Below are 25,436 nucleotides of genomic sequence, written 5' to 3'. Positions count from 1 at the left end.
GTTGAGGATAATTTCTTTAAAATTGGGCAATTCCAGCGTTATGGACGTGACATTTGGTAAAAAACTTGAAATGTAAATTCTCAGAAAATGCATTTAATACCAATATATTGAAACGTCTGTTTATCCTCCTTAATAAAGGAGTCCATACTCCAGACATTAGAAAAATATCAGTCTACACATGCGTTTTATATTTAATATGAGGGAAATACACGGACGTGACACAAAAAAACTTTAACTTTTAGGTGGCAAAAGTACAAAAAGTAATACCCACCGGATGAAGAAGGGCTGGCTCTCCACAGAACAAAATATTCATTTTGTCTTATTTTTCGTGTTCGCATTTATGAGGGAAAAACAATGTTACGAGACAGTTCCCCGTTACGGACGTAAGCGCTCTGAAAGCGGCACTGAAAGACTGCTTTTAAAATTTTCCCAGAGACATCAAACATAAAGTACAAAGCCATTCATTAAGGCGACTTTCGTTTTGTATTAATTGTATCTTAATTTTAATCAATGTTTCATCAACCATTTGCCTGGATTTAATAAATAAGAAGTAAATATAGCAGACAATAGATAATCGTGCCGGCGCGTGAACTGGAGCTCGTCTTGTGAGTCATAAATGAACCGAAACACAGAGTAGGCCTACTTGCCTTACACACCTGAGAAATATATCTATAGAAAGCTCGAAATGTGTACTTTTACAGAACAATTCAAAACGAAAGAAAACAGACTGTTCTCTGAAAAGAACGAGATAGCCTTTGTGTTTTATTTAACATATAAGCTTACTTGGCTCAACAAGTGACACATTATTACATATGCATTCATCAGATATTTTACGTTTTTTTTTTACGGTTTTAATTTTAAAATGACTTGGTAGCAGAGGGCCCCATGATGAAGCTCCGCTCCCACTGTACTGAGAGTCTAGCTCCGCCCCTGAGTATAGGCCTATTTTATTGATTAATTTAAAACTTAAACAACTACCATAAATAGTAAGTAGCCTAATAATAATGATAATATGAAGAAGAAGAAGAAGAAGAAGCAGGAGGAGAAGAAGAAAAAGAAGAAGCAGGAGGAGAAGCAGCAGGAGGAGAACATTTTTATCTGTCACAAAACTGCTGCTATTCCTCTGCTGTCATCGCTTCAGTGAATCTCGCGCTGCTCGCGCGCAACACAGATCAGCTGATCATCATGGGGTTTGAAAGTAACGGCTCCCCTCACCAAAGCTTCAGCTGTTTGTTCGGCTCTCCGTTACAAGGTTTGTAAACTCGCCAAAGAAATATAAATACAGAGTCTACTCACTATATGTTGTGAATTTGGTCCTTTTCTTTAATTTTACCTTTTTTTTTTCTTTTTTTTCATATATATATATATTTGTACTACATATCCCACAATTCCAAGTATACTACACTACATTACCCATATACCTCCTGGTCGAGGTCTATAAGTAGACCTCACTTCCTTCCTTTGTTTCTTTTGTATTGGTGAGGTGTGGGTGTTTGAATGGACACCCAACCATGTCCTTTCCTTAGGATGCGTTAAGTAAGTTTGTTTTGCCAATTGTATTGTTTGAATTTGTTTATTTGAATTGTTTAGATTGAGTATATGTTGTTGATATGTTTATTGATGAATTATATGAGTTTGATTTCCTTTATTATATTGTTTGTAGTGACTAAAGACCATCTTGTACATCCGGTTCATCCTGTCCATCCATTAACATCTGTCCATTGGCATCATGTGTATCAGTTCCATGTGAATTATGGAACTTCATGTCATATGAATTACCTAAGACTTAAGCATCCTGAACTTAAAATAAAGGAGAGCAAAGGACTGGTATTTGTCCATATGTTTTAATCAGACACGCCATCAAGTTTCTGCAACTCCAACGAACTTTGAATACATTTAACATCTGAGATTCAACAAATGGTCCTTCGAGCCGGAGGTAGAAATTTGGTGGAATGGATTACCATGCAAGACCTGCAATCCGGCGCAGCCAAAGAAGGAGAAGACCTCCTGCCCGTTTTGTTGACTGTATGGTGAGAGAATATGCTCCTCCTCCGCCTCCCTCACCAACACTAGTTGTAAGTGATCATCACCAAACCCAGTATGAAAATCCATCTTTAAGACATGCCCCAAGCTCATCTGCCCATTGTGAACAGTCTCAACATGATTTGCTCGATATGGATGTTAACCCTCTGGGGTCTGAGGTGTTTTCGGGGTCCTTGAGATGTTTTCGCATGCTCTGACATTTCTGCTTTTTTCAGTTGTTTATAAACATATTAATGGCACAGGTGAAATTACACTCTATATAGCACACACAGGGCTCCCATAATATGTGAGCAACATGTATGTACATGTTTGTATTTTTGAGAGAATATTGTTTATGCATGGTTATTGAAAAAACTAAAAAATAAAGTTTCTAATATAAGGCCACAAATAACATACTACATATCTGTCCACAAGACTTTTGACTAGTGGATGTTGTCGCCTAGAGTTTTTGCTTCAAATTGATCTGAAAATCATCCTGCCTAATCATTCACATAAAACAATAGATTGTTTTAAATTGTGAAAAACATTTTTTTGTTTGCAAAGGCAATATGCGGATGGGCGGAACGGCCCAACCCCCTCATGAATAATTAGGCAGTTCTCACCTGAGCAGACTGCATACTAATGAGCCTTTCATTCAGGGGTGTCACACAAGAAAGAATGCAAGGACAATATATATATATAAATAAATAAATATTTATATATACACACACACACACACACACACATATATATATATATACAAACAATCAAAATATAAATGAAAGCCAAAAGCACATTTTTAGTCACACCTTTTAGCCATCCACATACCATTTTTAGCCATCCACCGCAGTAAAAATAAACCAGTCGCATTTCAAAGTCGTTCGTGAAATGACCGCCAGGTGGCACAAAGGGACATTTGGCAAAACGTAAGTGGGGCTAATGTCTATTAACAGTAGCCTAAGGATGAAATACTACAAGTTATGGTAATTTCCAAATAAGCCTACAACAAACATTTATAGCCTACTCCGTAATTGTTGGTCATACAGATAAGATATAATCTTTTAAAACTGTAAAAGGCTAAAGTAGGCCTACACTCACAGGCTAAAGACAAAACGTTTTCTCGCTCATGTGAGAAACAAACGTTTGGGTATTTCTCAGTGAGAAAATTCACAGCCGAGCGGTAGAACTTACGGTTCATCATCAAGATGACATGGGTTCAAATCCCGCACAAACATCTGCTGTAAATTTCATATTTATTAATGCAGAGAGATTTGTCTAGCTCTAAAACTCTGTTACACCATACAGTTTTTTTTTGCTTATATTTATAAAATACAATTATCATGCATTTCCATTTTACACTAAGGAACGAAATAGTATCCAACCGAACGACTTTGCATCTGTATAATAATAGGCTACCAATCGTAATTTCAAAAGCAGTTCTGTAAAAAAATAAATTATATATAGCCTATATATATATATATATTAGGGTGCATCAAAAAACACAATTCTTGAATTTTGATATGGCTGGGTGCTAAAAGTGTTCCAATATATGTAGAAACAACAAATGCAAAATATTTTTCCAGTACATGATGATTTAGGGGTGCCACCGTACATCTGTTTTTGTTGGATAAAGTGGTTAACAGTGCTCAATGGTCGCCATTGAGATCTGAGGTAAACAATACTACAGCTCAAGAAATCTGAGGTGATCTTTCTGTTTGAGGTGATCTTTCTGTGTTTGGTATGTATTATTACATATTACTATCATATCTGGAATTGTATCTTTGTATACTTATTTATCATAAGTCATTTAAGTCATATTTATAGGTATTTGGTGCTCATTACATCTAGCTAACGTTAGCTAGCAACAGTTTGCTAACCACAGTTAGCTATCTATGTTAGCTAAGCTATTAAGCTTAACATCAACAGTATTCTAGAGTGGACAATGTCATATTCACAGTATAGATGACTCATGTTTATTGAGAGTAGCATTGTAGTTGGTGGTAGACTTAGTCAATGCTAACAACAAGCTGCGGAAAATCGCCCAGACCAATCGCTCCAGTGAGACTACAGCGAAACAATTGGAGAAAATGGAGTGCAGACTTGATGCCACATTTCCGCTGTGGCCTCCAAATGTTGAAAAGCTGATTGATAACCCAGAAGACCAAGCTTTCTTGGCCAGCATGAAGAATGAGAGAGTGGCCACATTTGGGGCCGGTTTCACAAAGCTATTTTAGACCGGTCTATAGTGTTAGACAAGTCTAAAATTTGCTCATAGACTAGTCTAATGCAAGTTAGACTGTTTCACAAAAATAAAGACTGACTTAATTTAGACCAAAAAAATTAGACGCCTTCCCCCCCAGGCTAACTTAGGTCTAAGACTCTGTTACCTTGGCAACCAACAGTAACAATCAGTTACATTACAAACAGCCAAAAGCAAAGGGAAAATGGCCCTTTCCAAATTAAACATTTCTTCTTGTTACTACATTCTCCGCTAAATTTCCCAAGTAAAATGTCCTTGTAACTGTTATACTCCTCCAACAAACATATTTTCCGCTGGGGTAAACTGCACTGAGCGGATGAATGCGCTTACTCGATCCGCCATGTTTTTTGTTTTGAAAAGTGTCTTATTTTACCCAGAATGCATTGCAGTGTAGTCCTACTTAAGATAGTCAGAGTCTCAAGCGCTTTGTGCAACGGCCTGATTTAGATGTCTATGTGAAGTCTGACTATCTACTATATCTAAGCCATAGTCAAAGTCTATCTTTGTGAAACCGGCCCTTGGTGTATTGGACAAAAAGCTGCAGCTCAAGAGGCGAGAGGAGCGTCAAGCTGCCGCAGCAGCCAGGCAGTCCCGCTGTGAAAAGGAGCTGGAGGAGATGACGGCAATGTCCAGCTTGGAGTCGGAGAGTGATGAGGAGACAGAGGAGGATACTAACACAGTCTATCCACCATCTGAGGGCGAACCATCCCACAAGCATAAGACTGGACAAACGTCTTCATTCCACATGACATCCTTAGCCAACACAATTTTCACAAATTTCACAAAATTTCACAAAGCGTGTTGAGATTATTTTGAATGAAATATTGAAGTTTATAATTAAGTGTTTTGGCACACCACGCCGACTGGCCCTATGCATTTTTCTAAAGTCGGGTTGTATTCTGGCATGGTGAGTTAGTGTTCGACAAACGCGGCGGCGCGTTCATTTAGATTAATTTATTTTTCTCATCAAGGATCCAAAGATCCCTGTAGACTTTAATATTGAGTTGAACATTTTGTTCAGGACAACAAATTAACATGCGTTTTTTCAGATTATATTTAGTTTTGCTTGGAAAAAGCTGGCCCAAACCAGTTTTATTTCATCAATTATTGAAATAATGAAATATTTAGTAATAAACTTTTATGACAGAAATATCACTAGGCTACATGTAACTTAAATCATTTAATTCCTTCATTATCAACACTGTCTAGAATAGCGATTTAAGTGTGAATTGCGACTTCTCTTTGTGTTAAGTCAGCCTCAGACTCCGATAGCCTGTGGGGGGGTTGGAGGGACAGTTGCTGGACAAAGGCGTTAATGTTCCTCTTTCATATGGAGAGTGTCGGATAGCCAGCCTGACGAGCAGGCAAAATTATTGTAAGGATAAATCTGTGTCCAAATGTAGGCCGCATATCTTATTAAATTATAAATATTGTAGTTTATTTATTGTAGCCTATTTAAAGTTTTTTTCACACAAAATTTCAATTGAAGTTATTGTAAGGTTAATTCAACAAGGTATGCTGTGTCTTTGAAGCAACAATTAAAGGCTAAATAATGTTTTTGTGATTTGTATGGCTGACACGCAGCGACATATACAGTATTATCAGCTGTATGATGTGTTTTTACCCTGAAATGTTTAATTTCGAGAGAGACCCGGCGCGCGCAGCGAGGGAGACTAAATAAACTTGTTAAAAAGAGATCCAGCGCGAGAGAGGCAAAGAAAAACGCATGTTTTTAATTTAATTATGTTTCTTTGGACAATTTTCGTTTTGTACTGTTTTAATTGTTTAATTTAGCTGTAATTTCTTTGGCAATAAAAATTTAAAATGTCGCAAGAATAAGATTAGCCTAGTGTTTCTTATTTTGCATCGCAAAATAAATAAACTCTAAACCCGATGCAACCCTGTTTTAAATTTAAAAAAACTGTCCCGACACTTTATTTAAACCTTGAAATGTTCGAACTTGGTTTCAAACTTAAGTCATTTTAGTGTTCTTTTACATTACACAATAATTTAGCAGACTAAAGACGAGCTTCTTCATTTTCATTTTCTGATGCAATCGGCTGACAATCTTCCTTCATCAGTTTTTGTCGTTTGTGCAGCGGCTGCGGTTCTACAGGAATGTTGCAAATTTATGTTGTAATGATAATTAAACAAAACTCTTGACTTTAAATAAGTAAACAGTTACCTATTTAAGCATCAAGGTGGTAAAATATAAACGCTGTAGGCCAACATCGGTTAACAACATGTATGCTACATTGAGATTCGATCTCGGGTCGATTGAAGTTCATCGAAGCTCGTGTTGTTGCGTTGATCACTGAGCTACCGTCTGTACGCTGTTAAAGTTAATGTCTTATGCTCTTGTAAAGCCTCATTGATGTAGCCTAAATGTTTTTATTGCAATGTTTTATGTTGAAATGTTTTCATTATTTATTCAATTTCATTTCAGTAGCCTAATTTCAGTATTGTGATTATTAATTATTTTAACTACGTTTCACTTGTTGAATTCATCTGCTACCAGCTTTCAATCGCTCTGAATCAGCCGCGGCGCGGCAGCAGATTACGCATTAGAGAGAATAAACGAACACTTTTCAGAGTCTATGATTGTAGCGCCTCTTACCGGTAAAAGGCAGCAAATACACCACACATTTTACCGCCGCGGTGGAACGGCTGATGTGGGCATTGTCATGGCTTGCCTCAACATTTGCGCTTGAATAGCGCGCGTCAGTAGTAAATAGCCTATACCTCCTGTCAATTTGATTGATTGACAGGTGGGCGTGTCTATCCTTTGATCTTCCCCCGCCCCTTCCGGTTCCTCCCCTTCCTGTCCCGCCCCTTGTCCCGCCCCTTCCGGTTCCTCCCCTTCCGGTTACCTTTGACCTAGTTCCGCCCCTTCCTGTTAAACTTTCTGTCAAAAATGATGGATTGTTTGAAGTTTGTTTGATCTAGTTCCGCCCCTTCCTGTTAAACTTTCTGTCAAAAATGATGGATTGTTTGAAGTTTGTTTGATCTAGTTCCGCCCCTTCCTGTTAAACTTTCTGTCAAAATTGATGGATTGTTTGAAGTTAGTTTGAACAAGAAAAAGGGGTGTATAGGATGTGTGACAGATAGTTTGATCGTTTGAACAAGAAAAAGGGTGTATAGGATGTGTGACAGATAGTTTGAGATGTATTGGCTTTGATGTGACAGTTAGTTTAATTGTTTGAAGTTAGTTTGAGATGTATTGGCTTTGATGTGACAGTTAGTTTAATCGTTTGGAGTTTGTTGTTACAGTTACAAAGCGATGGATTGTTATTATTTAGCGCATCCCCTCGCTATGCCTAAGCTTATCATAGCAGGTGTGTGTGAAAGTGATAAGAAAAAACTGTAAAAGTGTATCTGTTCTGTAAAAGAATTTAAAATAAAATCTTACTAAAACCTCACACAAAAAGTTTAAATAAAATGGAACCACAAAAATATTGCAAACAGTTAAAAATGTATTAGAGAGTTGAAGAAAAAGAAATACAGCTTATAAACCAGAATGATCTCACACTGCCTTAAAACAAAAAGAGGTGCTCTATGTGTGTGTGTGTGTGTGTGTGTGTGTGTGTGTGTGTGTGTGTGTGTGTGTGTGTGTGTGTGTCTTTGTCAGAGCAGTAAAGGATGCGCCGCATGCACTTATCTGTCTGTTTAGATAAAATAAAATAATCTTACATGTTTTACAGAGTTGGAAGAAAAATCCCCCGCTAGAGTCGGATCTCTCTGAAAACTATCTCCAATTATATATTTTTTTGGACCGTAGGGAGTTAGGGAGTCGTTTGTGTGTGTGTGTGTATGTGTGTGTGTGTGTGTGCACGCATATGTTGCAGCGGCATGGATCTCCTCCCCTCCCTCCACATTGCTGGGGACCTTGAAAGTTTATCTCACACAGAAGTTGAAAAACCATGTTGTTCATTTAAAATCTTACTAAATTACTGAAGTTGAAAAGCATTCTGTTCCTTTAAAAGTGTATAAATTAAAATATATCATATATAAAATAAATAGTATACTAAATTACTGAGGTTGAAAAGCATTCTGTTTATTTAAAATAAATATTTTACAAATTTACTGTACCAATTATGTTAGATTTAGATAAAAATAAAATCATCTTACATTTTCACCAGGGTTGAAGTAGCTCCTATCACATAGATGTCCATATTGACCATTTAAAGTTGAAAAGAACCCCAGAGTATTTCTCTCTTTCTCACACCAGCGTTTGACAGTTAGAGGGGTGTGTTCAGTGATCAGAATGAGACTGTGAATGTTTTGCTAAATTTATTTTCATAGTGTATAAGCATTAAAAGTTTGAAATAGACCTTTTTAAAAATATGATTTTAATTAAATTCATAAAAAACAAATATGCTATATCGATGGTCTCTGAGGAAAACTTGACTATATTTTTTATTTATCAGGGTGCATGTAAAGAACTTTGAAATTTGCGGCTCTCACAACTTATCACACACATTGTGTGAAATGTTTAATAATTCCTCAAGTAGTATCTGTGAGAAAATCCCCACATATGGCTATAGTGAGAGAGCTACAATGAAGACTTTTAGAATCTGTGATGCCTCAGGCCGAGCCCCATTGATAGCCTGCTTATAAGCTCCTTCCGATCACCAGCACATCTTCAGAGAAATACGTTACTTTACAATAATGTTAGCTTCAGGATATAGGGTGACAGAGCAGATGAGCCTCTGTGCATCATGTAATGTTAGTCTGCTAACGCCTTTCCAGAGCCAAAGTTTTGTTCGTACTAAATTTATTTCAAAGCATAATCGTAAAAGTTTAAATATGATCTTTTAAAAATGAAAAGATTGTTTAAATTAAATCTTTATAGTTTTAATACATTCGTATGTTTTAGAAGATTACTGTAATGATTTTGTTTAACGGTGACCTAAAGTATAATTGTTATTAATATAGCCATAATGATTTTTGAACTGTAACAGCATATTCTACCCCATACACGACCATCACAGAAAACTACATTTTTACATTGTTTTTTACATACTGTTTTGCACTGGTTCCATAAAATCAAATAAAGTATATAACTCAATGTATAATGACAAATGTATTCAAACAATTTAACCTTAGTTTTAGCTAAATTAATATATATAAAAATTATATATATAAATATAAAATAACTCACACTCACAATAGAGACGAGAGGAGTGACAGTCCAGATGAGCCTCTGGGGTCACAATGCCCCAGCATATGCAATGCTAGTCTGCTTTTCAGAGGTTTATTCATATTAAACTCGTTTAAAAGCATAATCTTAAAAGTTTAAATGAGATCTTTTAAAATTGAAAAAAAACTGTTTAAATCAAATCTTTAAAGTTTTATTAAAATCGTATCTTCTATTTATCTTCTTAGAAGACTTCTGTATGATATAAATGATTTTCATAAAGCTATTATTTTTTACTAAACATTGTTTGTTCAAAAAATAAAAAATGTTATAAATCAAGAACTGTGCTTTGGCGTCTTAGATCTTATTTCAAATAGTTTTTGTCCATGCGACATGAAAGATGTTGTCAAAGTTTGTCACAAAGTTTTTTTGTTTTAAAAGAAATCCCAGGACTCTACATTGCTCTTATTTAGATTAAGTTGTATCATTTAGAAAATCACCACACATCTTCAGAGACGCAATGTGCCTCTGTGCTCCATGACGCAGCATAAGTTTGTCTTGAGCGAATATTTAATTTTACTCGTCTTAATTCAAAGCATGTTCTTACTTTTTCTGCGGTAGCTACGACCTATTGTACGTATAAGATATATCATATTTACTTTTCTTGCATCTCTCAAACTATCCTTATTCATTGTGGAAGCACACAGGGTGAAACCCTTCACTGAGAATATACTATCGGTTATCTACTCAAAATATATGTAGAAGTTTAAAACCTCTTAACCGTCTCCAGAGCGTCGGCGCACTGAAGCGTTTTTTTTTTTTATTTAGTTCAAATATACTATCAGATTTAATGTTATACCTTGACAAACTATACATCATTAAAAAGATATAAGACTCAAGATTCAGTATTTGACCACTATTGTATTCTGAGAAACTTATAGTGACAGTTATGTCTTAATTTGTGTCAGGAGTTATGAAATTAAAAAATGAGTCGTTACCTTTAATATGAATTATGAGCGTCAGCCGGTCTCATTCAGAAAAAAACTCCCGTGCGATCGTCATGACAGCGCTTGACAAAACAACGTCCCTCAGGGCTTTTAGCTCAAACATGTGCAGATTTGGAGAAATATTGATAGATTCTCATAGCTTTACATCAGACTTCTATAGACAGGAATAATATTTATTGAATTTATACCCAAATGCGTCGATGTAATCATTTTGAGCGCTGTATACTCTGTACTGTGTTATCAATTCATCCTGAAAGTGAGGGCGCTGTTTGCACAGTAAAGTCCATATATGGATCACATGAAGAAGAGCCATAATCATGTGACATTCAGGAAGTCCTGCCACAACAAAGCTATCCGAGATCGCTGTAAAGTGCAGATAAAGATGTTTTGAAGACAATAAACATGATTGCAATGATATTTGATTTACCTGTGTTCTTCGAGTCATGTCAGGTATTTTCATAATAATTGATTATATGTATAATGTAATGCTAATCGAGATAGACTTTCAAATTGTGCAGAATACAATAAAATAATATATTTTCTATCTGATTTTTTTATCTGAAGCCAAATCAGATTACAGAAAGTTATTTAAAACACTCGACTTGCGCTATAAAGTAAGTTTGGAGAACAAACATAGTTTTATTCTCATAAATTGTCGTGTATTGATGGTGTGCTAAGCTAACATGCTAGCTAGTACTGAGCACCTGCTACCTTACTTCGGTGTAATTTTTATGATTTTTTTCTAAATAAGAATGCTTACTGAAATGTTTCGTTTTTCAAAAAGGGCATTTGATACAGTTTCACTGTGAAGTGAGAACTTTTATAAAATAAATGAGGGATTGAAACAGTGTGAATTGCTAGTCGTTAGTGATTATAATGCAGACAAAAGAAAAGCATATTTAGAGCAATAAACAGGCTGGAGAGGTGTGAATATGTGCAGGGGAGACTGAGACTGAATGGGGCTCGTTTTTGCAACACAAAACAATAGAGGCAATAGACTGAATAGATGCTTATAAGAAAACAATAAACACCAGTCTAATCAAAATAAAGTCATATGACATGATCTTGAAAAACATTGAACTAAATACAGAGTTTTAGACTTATCATCTTCAGATTTTAAATATAACATGGTTAGACATGTGGCTTTAGCTGCAGTGCATTTCTAGATTGCTACAATGCCAACTTCAATTTTATTTTCATGAAGATGTTTCATAAAAATAAATGTATAATAACTTTACAAAACTTTGAAGCTATTTATAACTATTTTTTTTCATTATGACAATAATTAATTCTACATTTACAATAAACTTCCAGGTGTCAGCTTTCAAATGAGATCTTACTTGTGCTTTTAGTACAAAGGGTTCATGAACTGTATCTGTTTCAGTTTGGGAATGCCATATCTGGGGATTTTTCAAAAATGGGCTTGAAGCTTAACAGGTTAAAATGTTAGCATTTGTTGATGCGACAGGCCACATGAACAGACTTCGGGGAGAGCTGATGATACTATAGCAGGAAACATGCCCCTTTGACCTCCTCCATTTTTGTAGGCTTTTTGTTAAATACCCCATAGCTTAGTCCTTAAAAGCTACGCTGTGTAGGAATTTCCCCATCTAGCGGTGAAATTGTATTTTGCATTCAAACGCATAGTGCTCTCTAGCGCTTCGCTTTTTCAAATGCATGTTGCAACTACGGTAACCGCTATGTGCCAAGAAGCTACGACATGTCGTCCAATTGCGCTTCATCGAGTTTAACTATACACGTTCTAGCGTTATGTTGCCTATATAATGAATTACACAACCACGGAATGAAAAAGCTTGTAATTTAGACCATAACACTGACTTAACTGTCGACGAGAAAGCAGGACTTCAGTGTCCCTTTCAAAGTCTTTCTCTTTCATTAGCTCTATCCACCTGGGAAAAGCTATCCCGATATTTACCGTCGTTTTGAATTTGCCGGACACGTTTCACTTTAAATTAATTTTTTAAGCTTTATCATGGCTACGAGGATTGCATTATGAAGTGCCGTGCAATCTTTCAAATTTGCCGGGGGAGTGACAAGCGCCTCTCACTGACCTTCTTGTGTCCGTTTCAGATGGTTTCAGTCAGCCGGCTCTAAACGAAAACGTGTTGAGGTAGCCTAGTGCTTTTTGTCCCTCTCCGCTATTATAGTTTTTCAAGATGGCGGAACGACATGGAGGCCTCCATGGACTTATCCGTCAGAACATCGGCAGAGCTAATTTTACACCAATGAGGTCATATTTATGAATAAAGCCATTGAGCTATTAAAATACTTTTTTAAAATGTATTTAATTCCCCTTAAAACCAAAGATTAAGTTTAATGACACAACGGTCCACCCAAAATCAAATACTTTATACGATTTGTATTACACTTTTCAAAGGTTAATCTTACTTTAAAGTTTGAAAAAATGTAAAAGCACTTCTTCATGTTTGCTGTGTTCTGACACAATGCCATTAATTGGTACTTTTTTCCTTTAAACTTCTTTTAAAATATACTTTTCTTATTTATACAAAGGTTCAATTTCAATTAATTTCCTAGCAAGTATAAAGTAAAAAATATGATATATGATATGTCTGATGCAAAGTTTTTTGCAAAAGAAATATGTGCCGCAAAACACCAAACAGTTCATCTCAGACGTAGACTAAAAATTCCCTTGGCTAGAAAAAATCTCTACAAAAGATCGTTTCTTCCTATGGCAGTGATTATCTTACATCGTACAGTGTTTTAATTGAAACAATAGAGCAACTGTTTAACTATATTATTTTTTGTATTTGTGTTGTTGATATGTGATGTGTCTTATGGTACAATGTCAAAGAAAAATTTCCACTCTGTGAAAACAGACTGGACAATAAAGTTCAATCCATCAATCAAACGTAAGGTGGTTTTTCAGATTTTCCGCCAAAAATCAAATACTGTATTATCCTTTTCAAAGATTAATCTAGCTTATAAAGTTAGAATAAAAAAACAAACATATCTTCATACCTGTTGTGTTCTGACACAAGGCCATTAGCTGATTCTTTTTTCTTTTATAAATTTACTGTCTACAAATATCAGCCTGATAAATATGTACTTAATACACGATTAAACAAGATAATCATGCTACCAAATACGTCTGACACAATGTTTTTAAGAAAAAGCAGTGTTTTAAAATGCAACTAAACAAGATGATTTTTCTTTTGACAGACCTACAGAAATGGTTGTTGATTACTAAGTTTCAGGCATAGTGCAAACATGCAATGTTTGAGAAAGTGTAATCTTTGTTCGGTCTCACCCACAAACGCAAAACTTTGTGTTGGGTGATTCGGGCATAGCTTTTTACTAAAAGAAAATATTATGGAAGTCATAATCAAACCGTAATTATATTTTATTTATTAATTATAGGGCTTCGTGCTGATTTAAAGTTTTTGTTATTAACTAATACCTTTATTTTTTTTTTACATCCAGCACAATTTTTTTAAAAAAAAAATTGTTCTCTAACCCCAAATAAACAGATAATGGAATGTTCACAAGCTACAGTTAGATATTATTCTGCTTAGTATGTGTGTAAATAGTTGTGCTTAAATGTTTGGATGTATTTTTACACGCCAACATATTTTGGTCACACCGTAGTGATGCAAAGTTCCACACTCTTGTAAAGACTATGGTCTAACTTTAAAACATAATCTTTATACATGAATTCAAAAAGACCAAATCACTAAGAAAAGCACCGTTTATAATAATAATAAATATACAAAAGTTCACAAATGATGGTTTTATTACTATTCAGATAGCAGACGACACTGGTTCACATTTTGAATGTGTGTCTGTTTTAGGTGAAGACTTTTCTTTGAGAGCCGTCAACATTCATTGTTTATAGGAATAAATGACCATTAATAATTTAAGTGTTTGTACTCTGAAGTATTTCTGTTTGAGAATGTTTGACTAAATTGCAACTTTCCCTCTATCTACGATGTGGAATCACACAAAGTATTAACGCAAAAAAAGTATGTGCATGCTGTTTTACACGTAAACTATTACAACAGAATCACATATGACTATTGCACTGAGAGAGACCTATTCATTAAGACTGTTAAACAAAGTTCGGTGTTTAAAATTAAAATTGCACAAAAGTAAATGCTAGTGATCAACTTGCTAAAACGTAAATACAACATGAGCCATACAGAAAAGCCATTCGTGAGCAGTTTTGTATGTTTGTAATTGACATCATGTTTCTTTTTGTACAGTTTGCAAAAACTATAGTCTCCGAGCGTGGTCAAACATATAGGAATTTATGAAAAACATGAACAGATATTTCTACATGAGATATTTATTTTAGAACATATTTCAGCTATGTCTACGAAACATCGACATGAAAGATGAGTATTGCTGTTTTTCTGTTACCTATAAAACTATTATACTTCAAACTCGTCTAACTATTGCCCATTTCACAGCACAGTCATAGATACATCGTTATGTTGTGTATGTCGCTAAACAACGGTTAAGCTAATGAATTACCGTTGAAAGGCGGGATGATTCATTTTTTATTCCGTCAACACCGATACTTTGACACTAGAGTTTTAGTCAGGAGTCTTTTAGGCCTGATCCAGAAAACAGGCATTGTGTTTTATGTCTTAATAATCGTTCTTCTTTTTATGAAAAGTAAGCAGTTTTTTGGCCTCATCATCAAAAATGTTTTAACATATTGTAAATATCAATTGTTATATAAATTATATATGAAACACGCTCAGTCGCATTAGAGTCGGATTCTTGTTTAAATTGAACATTGTTATTGAACCGCTAGTGTTCTTAAATTGTTTACCACGGTTTCATTTTTAACAACACTATCGTAACACTTTTCGTATTTTGTACGATGTTTTCTTTCCCCCCATGGATATCCGTTTCCTACGGTTAGCTGTAATGTTAGTGAACTCTAGGCCTTCTCTTTTTTCATATACGACAGTATTTGCATGAATCGGCTTGATTTAATAAAATGATGGTTTAAACCACAGTGTAATTTTATACCATCCTAGTTTTTAAATATCTCTTAAATTTTATATTTTAACCCTTTATGCGAATGCGAATATAGAATATCACACAAGGATCTCTAAAATATTTTTTTTCGTGTAAAACATCTATAGCCGCGTTTCCACCGCAGGAACTTTCCCCAGGAACTAGGAACTTTGGGGTGGTACTCCGTGTGTTTACACCGCAGGAACCAGGGTCTAAATGAAGTTCCGGGTAAAAATTCCCCCCCCCCAGAAAGTCCCTGCTGCCGAGGTAGTACTTTTTCAGAGTTCAGGAACTTTCGGGGTTGGACTTGTGCGCTGAACATGCTGATTGGTTCTTTTACCTTGTTCTCTCTGCCGGATGGCGCGCGTTCGTCCCATCCATCTCACGGTCATGTCCGCTAGAGCTGATAACAAACGTTGTCTATCTAGCATTACGAGCTTTCTGAAATGAATACGCTTTGGTATAGTGTTCGTCTCTTTTCTGCCGTTTTGTTAATTACCTCGTTAGTAAACCAATAGATCGCACACAAAAACAGCACAGCTTGAATCTCCTCAATACTTAAAACTCAAAACAAGTACGCGCAGACTGGGAGGAGCAGTCGCACGCAGTTCAACGTCACCAGATTAATCTTCCCGGTACTTTAGTCCACGGTGTAAACGCAGTGAGCAACCGTTCTGGGGCAAAAAAAGTTCCAATGAAAAAAGTTCCTGGGACAAATAGTTCCTGGTAATTGCGGTGGAAACGCGGCTTATGTAGGTCATAGATCTATCTATGTTTTTAAAAATACAAATACATCTTTCTCTAAGTGACCCTCAATATCTGGGGATAGCTTCCGTGTAGCTATGATGATTGATCAGAAAATTACTTTTGTCGCTTTGTTTGAAGAAACACTTTAATCAGCTGGTGCTTGATAATTATTAAACAACCCTCAATTCGGTAATGACGTGTTTTACGCGAATTGATATCGCGTTTTAATTTAAACTCAATGCGCTAAAGTTCTATAACTGGACTTAATATTTGGTAAAGCCTTACTTTCTAAATGATTTTTACAGAACTTGTTGCAAACAATTCATCCCCGTCTTTAACCTCTTAATCTTTAATGAAAATATCATTACTGGATTAAGAGAAAATATTTGTCTCTGTCAGGAAAACAATGTTTCCTACATTTAGTCGTGATGCTAGCAAGCTCTTGGTTTTCTCGGCATCTCTTTGCTTGTATACAACACTTGATATGCATTCATTTAAATAGTATATTATCCTAGTTTATTACTATAATTATATTTTGGTGCGGTAAGTGGACATCGATCTGGCGGCATATGCATAACTTCTCCATGACTTTACTTATGATTCAATGAGGCTTTAATCCTACGTAGCGGTTTACGACGTCATGACGATGACACCCCTATACAACTCCTCCTGCGGGGGTGGGCTGAGCACTATCAGTTGTCCTGATAAACTCTACAAAGAGCCCAGCCTGAGTTATAGCACACAACCCCTGGCTCCAGCTCTAATTACAAACATACAAAACTGCTCACGAATGGCTTTTCTGTATGGCTCATGTTGTATTTACGTTTTAGCAAGTTGATCACTAGCATTTACTTTTGTGCAATTTTAATTTTAAACACCGAACTTTGTTTAACAGTCTTAATGAATAGGTCTCTCTCAGTGCAATAGTCATATGTGATTCTGTTGTAATAGTTTACGTGTAAAACAGCATGCACATACTTTTTTTGCGTTAATACTTTGTGTGATTCCACATCGTAGATAGAGGGAAAGTTGCAATTTAGTCAAACATTCTCAAACAGAAATACTTCAGAGTACAAACACTTAAATTATTAATGGTCATTTATTCCTATAAACAATGAATGTTGACGGCTCTCAAAGAAAAGTCTTCACCTAAAACAGACACACATTCAAAATGTGAACCAGTGTCGTCTGCTATCTGAATAGTAATAAAACCATCATTTGTGAACTTTTGTATATTTATTATTATTATAAACGGTGCTTTTCTTAGTGATTTGGTCTTTTTGAATTCATGTATAAAGATTATGTTTTAAAGTTAGACCATAGTCTTTACAAGAGTGTGGAACTTTGCATCACTACGGTGTGACCAAAATATGTTGGCGTGTAAAAATACATCCAAACATTTAAGCACAACTATTTACACACATACTAAGCAGAATAATATCTAACTGTAGCTTGTGAACATTCCATTATCTGTTTATTTGGGGTTAGAGAACAATTTTTTTTAAAAAAAAATTGTGCTGGATGTAAAAAAAAAATAAAGGTATTAGTTAATAACAAAAACTTTAAATCAGCACGAAGCCCTATAATTAATAAATAAAATATAATTACGGTTTGATTATGACTTCCATAATATTTTCTTTTAGTAAAAAGCTATGCCCGAATCACCCAACACAAAGTTTTGCGTTTGTGGGTGAGACCGAACAAAGATTACACTTTCTCAAACATTGCATGTTTGCACTATGCCTGAAACTTAGTAATCAACAACCATTTCTGTAGGTCTGTCAAAAGAAAAATCATCTTGTTTAGTTGCATTTTAAAACACTGCTTTTTCTTAAAAACATTGTGTCAGACGTATTTGGTAGCATGATTATCTTGTTTAATCGTGTATTAAGTACATATTTATCAGGCTGATATTTGTAGACAGTAAATTTATAAAAGAAAAAAGAATCAGCTAATGGCCTTGTGTCAGAACACAACAGGTATGAAGATATGTTTGTTTTTTTATTCTAACTTTATAAGCTAGATTAATCTTTGAAAAGGATAATACAGTATTTGATTTTTGGCGGAAAATCTGAAAAACCACCTTACGTTTGATTGATGGATTGAACTTTATTGTCCAGTCTGTTTTCACAGAGTGGAAATTTTTCTTTGACATTGTACCATAAGACACATCACATATCAACAACACAAATACAAAAAATAATATAGTTAAACAGTTGCTCTATTGTTTCAATTAAAACACTGTACGATGTAAGATAATCACTGCCATAGGAAGAAACGATCTTTTGTAGAGATTTTTTCTAGCCAAGGGAATTTTTAGTCTACGTCTGAGATGAACTGTTTGGTGTTTTGCGGCACATATTTCTTTTGCAAAAAACTTTGCATCAGACATATCATATATCATATTTTTTACTTTATACTTGCTAGGAAATTAATTGAAATTGAACCTTTGTATAAATAAGAAAAGTATATTTTAAAAGAAGTTTAAAGGAAAAAAGTACCAATTAATGGCATTGTGTCAGAACACAGCAAACATGAAGAAGTGCTTTTACATTTTTTCAAACTTTAAAGTAAGATTAACCTTTGAAAAGTGTAATACAAATCGTATAAAGTATTTGATTTTGGGTGGACCGTTGTGTCATTAAACTTAATCTTTGGTTTTAAGGGGAATTAAATACATTTTAAAAAAGTATTTTAATAGCTCAATGGCTTTATTCATAAATATGACCTCATTGGTGTAAAATTAGCTCTGCCGATGTTCTGACGCATAAGTCCATGGAGGCCTCCATGTCGTTCCGCCATCTTGAAAAACTATAATAGCGGAGAGGGACAAAAAGCACTAGGCTACCTCAACACGTTTTCGTTTAGAGCCGGCTGACTGAAACCATCTGAAACGGACACAAGAAGGTCAGTGAGAGGCGCTTGTCACTCCCCCGGCAAATTTGAAAGATTGCACGGCACTTCATAATGCAATCCTCGTAGCCATGATAAAGCTTAAAAAATTAATTTAAAGTGAAACGTGTCCGGCAAATTCAAAACGACGGTAAATATCGGGATAGCTTTTCCCAGGTGGATAGAGCTAATGAAAGAGAAAGACTTTGAAAGGGACACTGAAGTCCTGCTTTCTCGTCGACAGTTAAGTCAGTGTTATGGTCTAAATTACAAGCTTTTTCATTCCGTGGTTGTGTAATTCATTATATAGGCAACATAACGCTAGAACGTGTATAGTTAAACTCGATGAAGCGCAATTGGACGACATGTCGTAGCTTCTTGGCACATAGCGGTTACCGTAGTTGCAACATGCATTTGAAAAAGCGAAGCGCTAGAGAGCACTATGCGTTTGAATGCAAAATACAATTTCACCGCTAGATGGGGAAATTCCTACACAGCGTAGCTTTTAAGGACTAAGCTATGGGGTATTTAACAAAAAGCCTACAAAAATGGAGGAGGTCAAAGGGGCATGTTTCCTGCTATAGTATCATCAGCTCTCCCCGAAGTCTGTTCATGTGGCCTGTCGCATCAACAAATGCTAACATTTTAAACTTCTACATATATTTTGAGTAGATAACCGATAGTATATTCTCAGTGAAGGGTTTCACCCTGTGTGCTTCCACAATGAATAAGGATAGTTTGAGAGATGCAAGAAAAGTAAATATGATATATCTTATACGTACAATAGGTCGTAGCTACCGCAGAAAAAGTAAGAACATGCTTTGAATTAAGACGAGTAAAATTAAATATTCGCTCAAGACAAACTTATGCTGCGTCATGGAGCACAGAGGCACATTGCGTCTCTGAAGATGTGTGGTGATTTTCTAAATGATACAACTTAATCTAAATAAGAGCAATGTAGAGTCCTGGGATTTCTTTTAAAACAAAAAAACTTTGTGACAAACTTTGACAACATCTTTCATGTCGCATGGACAAAAACTATTTGAAATAAGATCTAAGACGCCAAAGCACAGTTCTTGATTTATAACATTTTTTATTTTTTGAACAAACAATGTTTAGTAAAAAATAATAGCTTTATGAAAATCATTTATATCATACAGAAGTCTTCTAAGAAGATAAATAGAAGATACGATTTTAATAAAACTTTAAAGATTTGATTTAAACAGTTTTTTTTCAATTTTAAAAGATCTCATTTAAACTTTTAAGATTATGCTTTTAAACGAGTTTAATATGAATAAACCTCTGAAAAGCAGACTAGCATTGCATATGCTGGGGCATTGTGACCCCAGAGGCTCATCTGGACTGTCACTCCTCTCGTCTCTATTGTGAGTGTGAGTTATTTTATATTTATATATATAATTTTTATATATATTAATTTAGCTAAAACTAAGGTTAAATTGTTTGAATACATTTGTCATTATACATTGAGTTATATACTTTATTTGATTTTATGGAACCAGTGCAAAACAGTATGTAAAAAACAATGTAAAAATGTAGTTTTCTGTGATGGTCGTGTATGGGGTAGAATATGCTGTTACAGTTCAAAAATCATTATGGCTATATTAATAACAATTATACTTTAGGTCACCGTTAAACAAAATCATTACAGTAATCTTCTAAAACATACGAATGTATTAAAACTATAAAGATTTAATTTAAACAATCTTTTCATTTTTAAAAGATCATATTTAAACTTTTACGATTATGCTTTGAAATAAATTTAGTACGAACAAAACTTTGGCTCTGGAAAGGCGTTAGCAGACTAACATTACATGATGCACAGAGGCTCATCTGCTCTGTCACCCTATATCCTGAAGCTAACATTATTGTAAAGTAACGTATTTCTCTGAAGATGTGCTGGTGATCGGAAGGAGCTTATAAGCAGGCTATCAATGGGGCTCGGCCTGAGGCATCACAGATTCTAAAAGTCTTCATTGTAGCTCTCTCACTATAGCCATATGTGGGGATTTTCTCACAGATACTACTTGAGGAATTATTAAACATTTCACACAATGTGTGTGATAAGTTGTGAGAGCCGCAAATTTCAAAGTTCTTTACATGCACCCTGATAAATAAAAAATATAGTCAAGTTTTCCTCAGAGACCATCGATATAGCATATTTGTTTTTTATGAATTTAATTAAAATCATATTTTTAAAAAGGTCTATTTCAAACTTTTAATGCTTATACACTATGAAAATGAATTTAGCAAAACATTCACAGTCTCATTCTGATCACTGAACACACCCCTCTAACTGTCAAACGCTGGTGTGAGAAAGAGAGAAATACTCTGGGGTTCTTTTCAACTTTAAATGGTCAATATGGACATCTATGTGATAGGAGCTACTTCAACCCTGGTGAAAATGTAAGATGATTTTATTTTTATCTAAATCTAACATAATTGGTACAGTAAATTTGTAAAATATTTATTTTAAATAAACAGAATGCTTTTCAACCTCAGTAATTTAGTATACTATTTATTTTATATATGATATATTTTAATTTATACACTTTTAAAGAAACAGAATGCTTTTCAACTTCAGTAATTTAGTAAGATTTTAAATGAACAACATGGTTTTTCAACTTCTGTGTGAGATAAACTTTCAAGGTCCCCAGCAATGTGGAGGGAGGGGAGGAGATCCATGCCGCTGCAACATATGCGTGCACACACACACACACACACACACACACACACACACACACACACAAACGACTCCCTAAATCCCTACGGTCCAAAAATATATATAATTGGAGATAGTTTTCAGAGAGATCCGACTCTAGCGGGGGATTTTTCTTCCAACTCTGTAAAACATGTAAGATTATTTTATTTTATCTAAACAGACAGATAAGTGCATGCGGCGCATCCTTTACTGCTCTGACAAAGACACACACACACACACACACACACACACACACACACACACACACACACACACACACACACACACACACACACACACACACACACACACACACACACACACACACTCACACACACACACACACACACACACACACACACACAGACACACACACACACACACACACACACATAGAGCACCTCTTTTTGTTTTAAGGCAGTGTGAGATCATTCATACACTGGTTTATAAGCTGTATGTCTTTTTCTTCAACTCTCTAATACATTTTTAACTGTTTGCAATATTTTTGTGGTTCCATTTTATTTAAACTTTTTGTGTGAGGTTTTAGTAAGATTTTATTTTATATTCTTTTACAGAACAGATACACTTTTACAGTTTTTTTCTTATCACTTTCACACACACCTGCTATGATAAGCTTAGGCATAGCGAGGGGATGCGCTAAATAATAACAATCCATCGCTTTGTAACTGTAACAACAAACTCCAAACGATTAAACTAACTGTCACATCAAAGCCAATACATCTCAAACTAACTTCAAACAATTAATCTGTCACACATCCTATACACCCTTTTTCTTGTTCAAACGATCAAACTATCTGTCACACATCCTATACACCCCTTTTTCTTGTTCAAACTAACTTCAAACAATCCATCATTTTTGACAGAAAGTTTAACAGGAAGGGGCGGAACTAGATCAAACAAACTTCAAACAATCCATCATTTTTGACAGAAAGTTTAACAGGAAGGGGCGGAACTAGATAAAGGTCGTCATCCATCATTTTGACAGAAAGTTTATCAGGAAGGGGCGGAACTAGGTCAAAGGTAACCGGAAGGGGAGGAACCGGAAGGGGCGGGACAAGGGGCGGGACAGGAAGGGGAGGAACCGGAAGGGGCGGGGGAAGATCAAAGGATAGACACGCCCACCTGTCAATCAATCAAATTGACAGGAGGTATATGCTATTTACTACTCGCGTCCTCCGTGGGCGTGTCAGATTAACGCGTAATGAAGTGTAATGAGCTGGGGAAAAAAATACTGACAGCACTCTCTTTTCATACAGATTACATAAACTGAGAATATTTGTTTTTTATATAAATTACTTAATTGAAAAGAAGAGAATTCAAGCTTCATAAAGAAAAATCTCTCGTGCCTGTATGACAAGTATTTGCGGAGTTATAGTTAATTTTCGGACGCGTTTCAGAATGGACTTCACCGACAGAGAGAAGGCAGAACTTGCATCATGTTTATTTTTCTTTATTTGTCGAAAAGCACAACACTTTGTTTTTATTGTGAGTATACACAAAAATATTAGACACTTAACAGGATCGAATGATGTATAACACTTGCCTGTATGACAAAAATCGACGGAGTATTTTAAGTCTATTTTGCTGCTATGTGAAAAAAAATCAAGCAAATCACGCCGGCGTGATTGCCGACCCCAGAGGGTTAAACAAGAAATACTTGGACTTAAGGGTATGCTTGGTGAGATGATGTCTAGAATGTCACAGTTAGTAGTTTCTTCTAGACATTCTGAATTTTCTGAGTCTTTTGATGATGCTTCTGAGGATGATGATAATGCCTTTGTTAATCCATCTATTGTTCAAGAATTGTGTGCATGTATTAAGACAGCTGAACAGAAACCTACATGTGAGAAATGTAATTCCTCAGCTGTTCCTTCACTGCTTCCATTGAGTAGGCCTAGTTCTCTGCCTCTTCCTCCTTCCTCATTGTTACGTAGTCCACCCCAACATATGCACACACATGATATAACATCACAACTACAATCTAGTATGTTACAACCTTCTATTGTTCCATTGGTTCCTGAGCCTTCTAATTGTCATTCCCCTCAAGTGCAAACATCACCAGTGTTGGTACAACCAACTGGTTCACCACAGCCAGTTTTACCATGTAGTCCCTTTTCCCCCGCCATGGTTCATACTCAGTTATCCTCACAAGTAACATCAGCACAGTTACCTCCTCAGCCTCGGTATGCTGTTTCTCAGTATTCACAGCCATTAGGACCATCTTCTAGCTTGGCGATTCCTCGTGTATCCTCAGCTAATGTAGGCCCTCATATTCAACCACACTCTGTAGGTCAGGTAGGGAATTATGTTGCACAACCTCCTGCTCCATATATTCAACCAATTGTTCCCACTACCCAGACAACCGCAATTCCATTCCTTCATCCTTATCCATATTCCCAGCCATATTATGCTCCATATCCTGTTTCTTCCTATCCTACTTCTCGCGTTCAGGGACCTTCCTTTCCTTTCTTGGTGAATGATGACCCCCAAGAATTTGCAATGTTGCAGCTAGATTTGGCAAATTTGTTGTCACCCCATGAGCCAGAACATTACAAATTCCATATCTTGCTGGATCATTTAAAATTTTCTCCAGCTCGTGATCTAGCTTTGGCTTATGCTAACGATCCTAGGCCTTACGGTATGGCTCTTTTTGCACTACAGCAGAAATATGGGCAACCCCACCAACTAGTTTTGAGAGAAATCAAAGCCATTCTAGCTCTCCCCAGGGTGAGACCAGGTGACAGCAGAGCATTTAGTAGCTTCGCACTAAAGGTTTGAGCTTTGGTTGGCATGCTCCAATCTTTGGGCCAAGAGCAAGTTAAATCTGAATTATCCTGCGCTTCTCATGTACAGCAACTACTCAGTAAACTGCCCACAGAGCATGTGACCAACTTTGCCCGTTATGCCCGTACGATCCTAAAGGGTCAAAGCTACAACCTGATTAGCTTTTCCGCTTGGCTCCAAGAAGAAGCTAAGTGTCAAGCAATGGCGGATCAGGTTAGTGACTTTCCAAAACCATTCCTGAGTAAACCTCAACCAAAGGCCTACGTTAACACTCGAACAGTCTTGTACGGAGTTAACAGTAATTCTGTTGTGCCAAGATCCACCGATAAGCAACCCCAGAATGTAAGACACGGAGAATGGAGTTCCAAGTATTCATGCGCATATTGTCCCAGTAGAGATCATTTCATTGGCCTGTTGCCCCTCTTTTAGATCTCTAGAAGACACCAGGAAGGATGCCTGGATTAGAGAGAACAAAAGATGTTGGTGATGCGGGCTTAACCATCTAGCTGTCAACTGTGACTTGAAAAAACCCTGTCCACAGTGCAAAGGCAGACATCTTGGTATCCTTCATGGAGTCAATTGTCGTGATCAAGATAACGGTACATTCCATCTTAGTCGCCTTGGAGGTTCTGGCAGGGTACTGCTTAAAGTTGTTGAAGTACTTCTCCATTATAAAGGAAGATCCTTGCAAACCTATGCCATCATGGATGATGGATCAGAACGTACCATGTTGCTACCTCAAGCATCTGATTCTTTGGGCCTCAATGGGGTAACTGAGTCCCTAATAGTTATAACTGTGCGTCAAGATACTCTTGCACTTGAAGGATCTTCTGTAACCTT

At 35.9% G+C, this 25,436-nt stretch overlaps 1 protein-coding gene across 1 annotated transcript; it reads left to right on the top strand.

Moving 5' to 3' along the window:
- Positions 1 to 1,786: 1,786 nt before the first annotated feature.
- On the top strand, positions 1,787 to 24,590 carry LOC130070364 (uncharacterized). Its single transcript, XM_056234738.1, has 2 exons — positions 1,787 to 2,187; positions 23,461 to 24,590. The coding sequence occupies exons 1-2, from the start codon at positions 1,953 to 1,955 to the stop codon at positions 24,588 to 24,590; spliced, it is 1,365 nt and encodes a 454-aa protein (XP_056090713.1). The 5' UTR covers positions 1,787 to 1,952.
- Positions 24,591 to 25,436: the final 846 nt, after the last annotated feature.

This window comes from Rhinichthys klamathensis, unplaced genomic scaffold (assembly GCF_029890125.1).
Source record: "Rhinichthys klamathensis goyatoka isolate OS25496 unplaced genomic scaffold, OSU_Roscu_1.1 h1tg000404l_1, whole genome shotgun sequence".
NCBI lineage: Eukaryota > Metazoa > Chordata > Actinopteri > Cypriniformes > Leuciscidae > Rhinichthys > Rhinichthys klamathensis.
This window is presented reverse-complemented; position numbering and strand designations above follow the sequence as displayed.